At 42.1% G+C, this 11039-nt stretch overlaps 1 protein-coding gene across 1 annotated transcript; it reads right to left on the reverse strand.

Moving 5' to 3' along the window:
• Positions 1–708: 708 nt before the first annotated feature.
• NEURL3 (neuralized E3 ubiquitin protein ligase 3) lies at positions 709–8323 on the reverse strand. Its single transcript, XM_088443173.1, has 4 exons — positions 8282–8323; positions 3395–3862; positions 2791–2841; positions 709–1363 (listed from the first exon to the last, which is right to left on the reverse strand). Exons 1-4 carry the CDS (start codon positions 8310–8312, stop codon positions 1020–1022), a joined length of 894 nt encoding a protein of 297 aa, XP_088299299.1. The 5' UTR covers positions 8313–8323; the 3' UTR covers positions 709–1019.
• Positions 8324–11039: the final 2716 nt, after the last annotated feature.

The following is an 11039-nucleotide window of genomic DNA, read 5'->3' on the forward strand; positions in this document are numbered from 1 at the left end:
TAATATCTCATCCATCCAGCTCACCTTTCTTATCCTGCTCTCTACTCCTCACCTTCCATCTCCTTACATATCATTATCTCTCCTCCATCCAGCTCACCTTCCTTATCCTGCTCTCTATTCCTCACCTTCCGTCTCTGTACCTATCCTAATATCTCATCCATCCAGCTCACCTTTCTTATCCTGCTCTCTACTCCTCACCTTCCATCTCCTTACATATTATCTCTCCTCCATCCAGCTCACCTTCCTTATCCTGGTCTCTATTCCTCTTCCGTCTCTGTACCTATCCTATCTCATCCATCCAGCTCACCTTTCTTATCCTGCTCTCTACTCCTCACGTTCCATCTCCTTACCTATCATTATCTCTCATCCATCCAGCTAACTTTCCTTATCCTTCCATCTCCTTACCTATCATTATCTCTCCTCCATCCAGATAACATTGCTTGGCCTTCTCCTTACCATCTTTTTTACCTTAACATATATCCTCTCTCCCCCACAAGTTTGGTCTCCCCAACATTCCATCTAATCTATGCCCAATCTCCTTTCTTCCCCATCCAGCTATCTCTCTCTGACCATCTTTTGATTTCTCACCTTCTCTTTTCTGTCAATAGCTAAAATTATCCTCTGCTACTAATTCCTCCTCATCCCTTTCCCACATCACTTATTCCATCTATTACTTCCCTCGTCCATACCCCACTCTTCTTACTGCCACCTTTTATCCTCCCCCAACTTTATATTTCCTTTCCTTTTTCATTATATTTATTGCCTGCTCTCTATTCTGCTGTTTATTTGCTCTTCTTTTGATTCATTTTACTTTATTGTTGATATTTATATATTTGTATATATGTTTTTTGTTTTAAAACAGCCTCAATGAAGGTGGATACAGCGGTCAGCTCGCTGCCAGGAATAAAAAAAAAAAAATAGTTGTTGGCCAGCTTGGCTTATAATGACCTTGTGCTCAAAAACTGTACAAAACTGTCCTCAAAAGCAGCATCTGGGGGGTGGCTGGAGCAGAGGTAAGGTCAGCTACCCTGGCTGGGGAGCAGAGGGATTTCTCCAACATCCTGCATGCTGAGTATATCTTGGCGGCACAATGGACAGATATTGTTTTGACTTCTAATTTGCAGGACGCATGGCTTGCAGAAGGAGCAGTGCCTGCAGGGTAACAGCAAAGTGTCTGCTAGCCTGTCCTGGCAGATCACACAGACGGGCTCATCTTCTTGGAAGAGACGCATGTTCATTGCCTCCGAATGGAGATCCAGTTTTGTGGATTCTTGCATGCAGGGACCCCTGGGTCGAGGTGACTGTGAAAGTTCGTCCAGTGCTGCAGGCATGAAGTTGTTCCTTGCATCCATTTCATGGTCCACTGTAGAAGACGTATATAAGAGACAGGTGAGGACATTTAGAAGACGTATATAAGAGACAGGTGAGGACATTTATTATGTTTTTATTAGCATATGGGGCAGATGTACTAAGTCTTGGAGAGTGATAAAGTGGAGAGAGATAAACTACCAACCAATCAGCTCATAAACTGTCACCTGTAACATGGCAGTTATGAGCTAATTGGCTGGTACTTTTTCTCTCTCCACGGCTTAGCACATCTCTCCCATGGGCACCCCAAGCATATGCCTAGTGGTACCCTGGTCAGTGGGCAGCATAGAATTATCAGATGTTCATTTTTGTTTCTTTTTTACCTATTCATTATTTTTATAACTGTAGCAACTATGTATTCAAAAATAGTGGAAAATGGGTTGCTGAATAAAGGGGCATTTAGGGTACATAATTACTAATTCAGTGATCTCATCTATTCACAATACCTAGGTAAGCGACAACTCTAACTATATCATATCTATCTCATATCTGTGTATATCTCATGGGTATAATTAGATATATTATAGGACAGATAAATAGGATAGATAGGTATATGATATATTGGACAGATATTGCTTCATTGTGGCCCCACCCAATGCTGTACAAAGCTGCTATTAGAGTGATTGTGCGTATCATCAAGACCCAGACCACTTGCTTAACCAGGGGATTAGTCTACTTTTTTGGAAGTCCAGGAGACTCCTTGGTTTCTGGATACTCCCAAACATTCCGAGAGGTTAGGTAAGAGATAGATCTATAGACAGTGGGTGCAGCAAAGTAAACATATTTCTGATTGTATAATTAAATCAATGAAAAGGTATAAAAGATATCACAATGTGTCTAATAAAAGATAAATTAAAAATGAAACACTCATTATTCTCACAGCTACAGTGGCAGAGATTTTAAATGAACACAATTCTTGTATAGCAGGAAAGGTATATAGAGCAGTTATGGAAAGTTTTCACATGCATAAAACAGTCTCGTGGTTACTGATTCACTTTACAGAAATGATGCACAGCAGCTACAGGAGCAGTATAGTCAGTAGGAAAAACATGCATACGTTATGGTAATAATGAAGGTGTGGCTAGATAATTTAAACCCATTGTGACAATGAGCTAAAAAATACAGGATATGTGATATCATTGTCATAATTTATTAACCTTCTATCTACCTGATACTGTCAGTGGAACCCATTATTATATAGATATCACTTGTGACTCATAGCATTATCTATAGGCTGATGGGTTCCACTGACAGGATCAAGTAGCAGGATGGTTAATTTGCAGGAGTTATACTGTGAAGAACAGAGCAGGAAGAGGGTATGATACAGGAAGAGAACAGGAAGGTTTGTGGAGAAAGCAGAGCTCATTTCTCACTGACCATTTACACCAGTAAATTAATTCACAAATAATCATTTGAACTGACCTTTGTTTTGGTGACTGGAATATGGAGGATCCAGACACTTTGATCTGTGGTCTGAAAAAGAAAATATCACATTAGAGTCTCATAATTAAATATCTCTCTCTCCAGACTTCCACGCTGTATGAAATAACCTTATATTAGTGATAAATAATGTGCGGCACTCCAGCTGTTGTGGAACTACACATACCAGCATGTTCTGCCACAGTTTTGCTGGTAGGGCGTGGTAAAACCATAACTCCCAACAATCAGACTTGTCAATTCAGGACCATGCGCGTGCTGGAGGGGGCAAGGCCGCAGGGAAGGGGGTGTGGCCTCACAGCACATATCTCTAGGAGCGTGCCCAGAGCTCCCCGAGTGGCTGCATTGCCCCAGGCTCACCTAGATGCACATGGTATCTATTCAGTGTTCACCCAACCTTCCCCCCCTCCCCCCACTGTGGCCCACGGGTGGGACAGCAGGACAGTGTCCGAAAAGCGGGATTGTTCCTCTGAAATATGGATGGTTGAAAGGTATGGTAAACTGTGTCAGGGCAAGCTAGAACATTTAGTTCCACACAATGCCTACACCTGCCCTATGCAATGCTTAATTATTCAAGTAGACCACTCACCCAGTAGCTGGATGGCCTTTGTTTGACCATAGACATCCAACATGGCCCAGAGTTGTGTGTTCCTTGGTAAACCTGAGAACAGCAACTTGGGTTGTAAGCGCCCCGTCACTTGATAGAATGCTTGTCCCTTTCTGTTCACCCAGAAGCATAGTTCTGCTCCTTCCTTGCACAGTTCCTCCGGAATTCCAATAGCCCAGAAACCGTCAGTATGAGCAAGGTTAGGGCAGGCAAAGGGTGGCAGGATGTTCTGATCAATGTAGCTGGGGTTAATATTGGTAAAGCCCAGTCGTAGAGCACCAAACCATCGCTGTTCAATCTCTAGGACTTTTATCCTGACTTTTTCTTTGGGGAACAGGGGTCGATTTGAGAAGGCCAGCCCATTGTGGAAGCTGTGGATTCGTGTGGCCTGGTGGAGGCAGCTGTTCAAGGAGATATTGGATCCTCTGCAATGGGGGTGGAAAGAGAGCTCTAAGGAGGAAACCAGAAAATGGAAAGAAGGTCAACAAAACTGTAGATGACATGTTTAAAACATTTAAGTTTGGTGAAGTTGCCCATAGTAACCAATTAGCTACTACTGTAGCTAGCATTTATCAAGCACATACTATAAAATGATAGGTAGAAACTGATTGGTTGATATGGGCAACTTCTACACTGGTTTACTTCTCCAGTCTTTAGAAGGCTTGATACAGCTCCCACAATGTCACTGTGTGTCAGTCACATCAGCGATGTCATCATCTCAACATTAACAGTACAGTAATATTAACTGTGCAGTATATGTTATAAATCATCCAAAGACTATATGCATGATACACACACCTTGTGATTCAATTAAAGATTCATTATTTGCACTGTTCTATCAACATCAGGCTGTCCTAATGCAAGAGGTCAAAATAACTTCAGAAACATTATTATGATAATATCAATGTATATATGACTGCGCTTTTGTGACTAAAATATAACATATAGGTTAGGAACGTGAAAATGCCTCGAATTCTAAAACAGGCCCATAATATATGGCTTCACCTGCCCTGCAGCTAAGGTTGCCAGGTTAGCCGTTATAAACATGGCAGTAATAAAATACACATGGCGCATTGCGATTAGGTCAGGTGTTTGGTACTTGCCTCCTACAGTTATCTATATGAGCGTGCCGCATATATTTGAATTATCTTCAATCCAGTATGTATGCTCAATGTGTTTCCAGTTTTAAACGGCTGATGAGCAATTAAACACCATGATCGCTGTCAGCAGCTAGGCCTACAGGGGAAACGCATAGGAAGTCAGAGTGGTGTAATGGAATAATCCATCTGTGGTTGTTCTAAAATGTAGGCAAGTTCCTGACTAAAAACACAATCAAGCTGCATAACAGAATATTCAATACTGGAATAAATGTAACCAGCATAGATAGGAGCCAGCTCCAGTTGTGCAATATACTGTACCACAGTCATTCTAGGATCTGGTTAATGAATAATCCTCTGTTCACTTGTAGAAGACAGGTAATGATAAGCTGCAGTAAACCCATCATGTATGTCATTTTACTGCTTTATATTTTTAAGTGTGGAAACAAAGGCTGCATTCTGTCCTAGCTGTAAAATACATTCGGTCACAATATACAGATGTCACTTATCTAAGCAATACAGTAATAAGAGTTACATATTAACCAATCGGTTCAACTGCCAAAATGACAGGATCCAAACTGTAGAAAGTCACTAGGCAATAGGGAGACTGCTAGCACAATGCACAGCACTGTTCAGTCTTGTCCTGGACTCCTGGGGGTAAATTTACTAAAGTGAGAGTTTTTAGAAGTGAGTTTTAAAAGTTATGTTGCCCATAGCAACCAATCTGATTCTACTTAACATTTAACTAGCACCTTCTAGAGATAATAGCTAGAATCCGATTGGTTGCTATGGGCAACATCACTTTTAAAACTCACTTCTAAAAACTCTCACTTTAGTAAATTTACCCCCAGGTGTCCTATTCATTACAGTACTGTATAGCAAAACATAATGAAAGGTGCTTTCTGCCACAAATGGAGTCAGGTCTCTACTACATGGGATGGGATGAAATAGACCCACAATGCACAGTGTACAATTATTATTGTGATTGCTATGTAGTGACTACTTCCAATCTGTGTCACGCACAGTGCACGGTGGTGACTGATAATCCTCACAATACCATACAGATCCCAGTGTCTCACACGTTGCGCAACAGACCTCAATCACTTATGGCACAAAACTATACTGGCACAATAAGCTAGGGCAGAGGTTCCCAAACTCTGCCATTACAGTCCATGTTTTAAGGATATCCATGCTTGAGTCCAGATGGTTAAATCAAATTGACTGAGGTACTAATTAAGTTTTCCTGTGCTAAAGCATGGATATCCTTAAATCCTGGACTGTAATGTTCATAGAGGTGTAGAGTTTGGGAGCCTCTAAGTTAGGGGCTTCGTTAAATATATGGGGTATGCATTGGCAAATCATGTCTTGCCTAAGGGTGATAAAAACGTATACACATGGGGCTATGACAAAGGCGAACACCTGTTACTATGGCGGTTACATGTTTGTAGACCGCAATATAAACCTGCTGGCACGCTAAACTCATGGCGGTTTGAGCACTGGATGCCATCAATGGTGTAACATGATTTCGAAGGATTCTCCCTTTGTGACAGATTATTGCTGGGAGTTTTTGCCCTTGTATTTATAATTAAGATGGATTGTTTCTACTACCAATAATATGCATATTACATTTATGTTTGCTGTAGATTGTTTGCATTCACTGAAAGAGAGACTGACAGACAGCGTCAGTGTATGCAGTGTTTTGCTTTGAACTATGGGCTTGATTCAGACCCGCTCGCTAGATGCGTTTGCACGCAGCCAGCGTATGCAAATCCAGCCAACCCACAGCAAGGCAGGAAATCGCACGACAAGGCATTAGCACGCCCACTATGTCTTGGCGTGCGATCGCACTGTGTATGCAGCCATCGGTAACATTGAGTACCATCGGAAGCTAACGCAGCGATTGTGGTCGACCATATCCTACCGCAAGCACTTCAGTGTAAAAATCATCCGTGACGTGTACTATGACGCTGCGTCTTAATTATGCATGCCTCTGAATCGGCGTTAAGACACTTGGGCACACCTGCGTTCACACCACCACTCCCCCATTTTTATCGACCAACCCGTCACCACCCACAAACGGCTTGTCCTGTCACTCATTCAGCCGGACTGTCTATGCGCAGCGAGCAAATGCTTCCCGATCGCACAGACTGGTTCGCGCACGCATATTGCGATGCGTAAGCATGCGGGCAATGCAAGCATCGGCAGTCTGCGTGTGAACGCTTCCTAGCGAGTGGGTCTGAATCGGGCCCTATATTGGTACAGCTTGCAAAACAGTCAACCCTTCAGATCCATACCCCCCGGGATTAAATACATGCGTTGTACCAGCGTTTGACATCTAGAACAGCGCATGTACACGGTTTTATAAACAGCTCTTACTGTATTGTGTTTTTACTAAAATTCAATGCATCTTCATTTAAATGCATTTACTGCAAGTCAGAGCACTGGGGAAGCCTATGGTGACATAAAACGCTAGTAACTGCATTTGTATTCCACATGTTTTTCAATTGCGGATTTAAAAGGAGAATAAAAAAAAACCCACAAGTGGGAGTGAGGCCTTACTGCTGAGAAGCAGAATATACATTGTTGTCAGCCATACATTTGCAGAATATGAACGTCTGCAATATTTGCAAATTATCTTATTATCGATAAGGATATAAAAACGGAGCCAACACCTCCTTTAATATTAACCAGCTCCTTCATGTTCTCTCTCTTTTTCTGTATGAGTATGATTCTCCCTAGGGACCTGTTGCAAGGGTGTACGCAATGTGACACTGCACACAAGAGGCCGATGTTTCCCGTCTGCGCATACGGTGGGCATCTCTGCATAAGTCCGTCACCCGTGGCATAAGCATAAAGGCGCCAACGCAGCCCCCATAGTGCCCACCTCTAAATCAGGCCCTTTATGATCTAATGCTGCAGAGTTTGCAAGTTTAGATTTAAATGACAATAAAACTGTATTGCAACCCTGTGCTCAGCCCATGCTGGAGAGTTCTTATATCAGGGGGTGTGACAGATCACATACATTGTCCTGTCCTTCCTGTAAATGTGGTGTTTCCATTTAACAAAAATATATTGTAACTAACAAAGCTTCATTGCTCATTATTCTACATTTTAAGTTAGAAACTGAGGACTTTGCAACTTTATTTTCACATTCTGAAAGGTTTTGCTCAAAAACCAACTTGGCAATAACTGAATAGGAACAATATCAAATGAGAACTATGTTAGCAAAACACTGTTAGTTGCCATTTCCTGTTTTTATGCAATCATAGGACATATTTTAGCTGATACATGTTCTATGCAGTCACACTGACAGCTTTCACAATAACAGCTCTATCAGGGGATATTAATCAACGAATGCATTATAATCTCTGTGACTAAAGGTGCAGACACACACAACGATATTTTGAGCGATTATCGTTAACGATATTGTTTATCGTTCAATCGTTGAAAAAATCGTTCACTTTCTAAGTTAAAATGATGAACGATTATCGTTCATGCGCGTTCACGTTTGTAGTTTGCAGTTCAGTCAGACTGACCAACTCAACCATTTTCATTAAGGGAATATGCAAAAATCGTTTGTAGTTAAAAAAAAAATCGTTCTTTACATTTAGTAAATGAACGATTTTAGTAAACGATTTTCGTTTATTTTTCCCTTGAAAAAATGAACGCAAATCGTTTATTAAAATCGTTCGTTTACTAAAGCATTGTGTGTGTATGCAGATTAATAATTAGATAGATAGACAGATAGACACTCTAGCAGCACAGTACTCACCTTCCTTTGCGGAGCTGCTGGATAACCCCATGGTGTGTTCTGTAGAAATGTGACTATAGTATATACACAAAGCCATGTGTGTGTGTGTTTATATCCAGCCCTGTGGAGGACGGGGCGTAGAAGACTGGACATTCCCTTTAGATGTTACACCCACTTTCATTTTCATTTCTTTTTTTTCTCTCATGCTGGAAAACCCCGAGGAAATGCAAAAGCCTCACATAGCAATCAGATAACCGTGACTCTATCAGAGGTATTTCCATGTGACCCACTGCTAATGATATATGATCAGGATTGTGTAACACAATGATTGCAGCTAGGCTATGATTCCAACTAGAATAGTCACCTCTCCCCTGCACTTACCTCTTTAGTAACATCATTATTTCTAGTTTATAAATTGCAGGTGGTTTTTTTATGCTTAGCAATGGCTGCAATTGTATGATCAGGATCACAAGTACAAGCATAATATAATCTGCATTAATACCTAAGGGAGAGAGTTTTACTAATGTTACTAAAAAAATACACTATATACAAATGAACGTAAATTACCAGCGAATCTCTATCATTGTAAAGTTACCTCCTGCATCCCTGGCCCTGGCCCAATGTCTTCTTTGTCATGTCAACTGTTTAAAGTTATGTACACAACTCAGGGGCCTACTGTATCTATAATGGTTGCAGGGACTGGAGGATAAACACTGCACACCCTGAACCCATTTATTCAATACTTACATTGCTGTGCAAATGGCCTTCAAAATGGCCACCACGTTCTGCGCCATTCCCCCGGTGACCTGCGCACATATATATGTGCAGCATGTGTGTGTAATAACATTCAGGTAAGCAGCAACAAGCGCTTTGTACCATAATAACGCAGGCATCTGAAACTAATATGAAATGAAATGTTTTTGGCCTGACAAGCCTAGAGTACATTTAAAAAAATGTTGAACAAGAAATATGCAGCGCAACCTCAGGTAAGTCTGATGCCTAAACCAGTGAGTGGTATATATTTTTATTTCTTTATATTGCATTGACCCCAAGGCGTATATATTTACTAACAGTCGATTTTAAATCGATCTAAATCGCTCAATATCAATGTGTTTCTGGGGCTAAATCACACAATTACTAATTACTTAAAAAGAACATTTCAAAAATTGGCTGTTAGTAAATGTGTGATTTAGCTCCAGAAACACATTGATGTTAATTGATTTAGATCAATTTTGAAATCAATTAAAATCGACCTTTAGTAAATATACCCATGCAATATAAAGAAATAAAATATGACCATTGGTAAATATACCCCCAAGTGTCTGAATGCTGTTGTCCTAGGACCACAAAGCAGCTACAATAGATCCCAATAGAATGTGCTGCATATGTGATACAAGCCTGGGACCCCACAGGTTATGCACCTCAGCCCTAAATAAGACAATACAAAAAAATGTCCAGATCATGTGAAACACTGTAAAGAACAGTGGGCCTGATTTAGAGCCGGACGCTCTTTAAGAGGGCTCGCTCTGAATCAGGGCGTTTTTCTTTTTTGTTGCGGCCTCCTGTCCGCTTGCTAAGCTGTGGGTGACCACCCACAGCTTTTGCAAGTGGCCAGGTGATGGTCGCGACCATCGGGGCCTACGACGAGACCCTTGTGGTAGGGTCTTGTCCGTCGCAAGCCCCAGGGAGCTTCCTGCTCTAACAGAGCAGGAAGCTCTCCACTGACATCACTCGAGTGATGTCAGTGGTGCCTCCCACAAACGGCAGGCGTTGCTTCGGGAACACCTCCGTTTCTGTAGCCACCCCCCCTCCCCGCCTACAAAATGGGGCGAGCTGTCGATCAACATCGACAGCCGCCCCTTTTGTAGTGAGTACCGGAGCGAGAGAATTTCTCTCTCGCTCTGGGGCTTGCACATGCGCGCGCCACGTGTGCGCAGTACCCCACCATCGACCCGCTTGTCTGAATCAGGCCCAGTGTCCTCAGGCTATTTGACAAAACAAAAAAACCTACCTTTTCAATCCCTATTTATGAATGCCCATAGGGCTGTTTCCGGACACAAAGAGACTGTATTTGCCTGAAGCTGCGGATGGCAGATTTACTACCTTATGCTAAAGCGAGGATCTTACGGCTTCAAGCAGGAATACGCATCAACCGCTGTTTTTCCATCGTCAGCCGCATTCGTCATCATTAATATCGGCACTTACACCTGCCCCATGCTGGGTGCAAGTGATCCACCAGAACCAGGTTGCCCTTCTCTGTACAACGCTTCCATGAAACTCCAACATGGCGGATCTCTTGCATGCTACAGCAATGGCGCCTCCCAGATATGACCATTTCACGCAAGGAAAGATCCAGCCAATATCTGGCCCGGAGATAAGCACAACTGCATAAATTCCCTTCAGCGCAGGTGCAGTTTTCTAACACTCGCTATTTGCGGCCATATACGGAGCTGTGTCACAGTGCGTTTCAGTAGAGCAAGTCTGCCACTCACTCTCTGCTAGCTCAGATAATAAAGCACCGTCCGCCCCCCTAATATGGCATGATGCAGCTGCACAAATGGTGAAAGAGAGCATACTGTAAATATTGAATGAAGTATAAATACGTTTTGTTATACTCAGGTATATCAGTCCAGTGAACAAGCTTTTTATATTAATGTTAAATAATGGCTTTCCTTGTTCTTTAACCACAGCGACAGCACAGTGCCCAAATAATCACAGTTTGCACATGTCCTACCAGCGTTATTGGCACTGCCACCTGCAAGCAATCGAGGAAGCTGTC

Source organism: Taudactylus pleione, unplaced genomic scaffold, assembly GCF_031769625.1.
Source record: "Taudactylus pleione unplaced genomic scaffold, aTauple2 ptg000329l, whole genome shotgun sequence".
Lineage (NCBI taxonomy): Eukaryota > Metazoa > Chordata > Amphibia > Anura > Myobatrachidae > Taudactylus > Taudactylus pleione.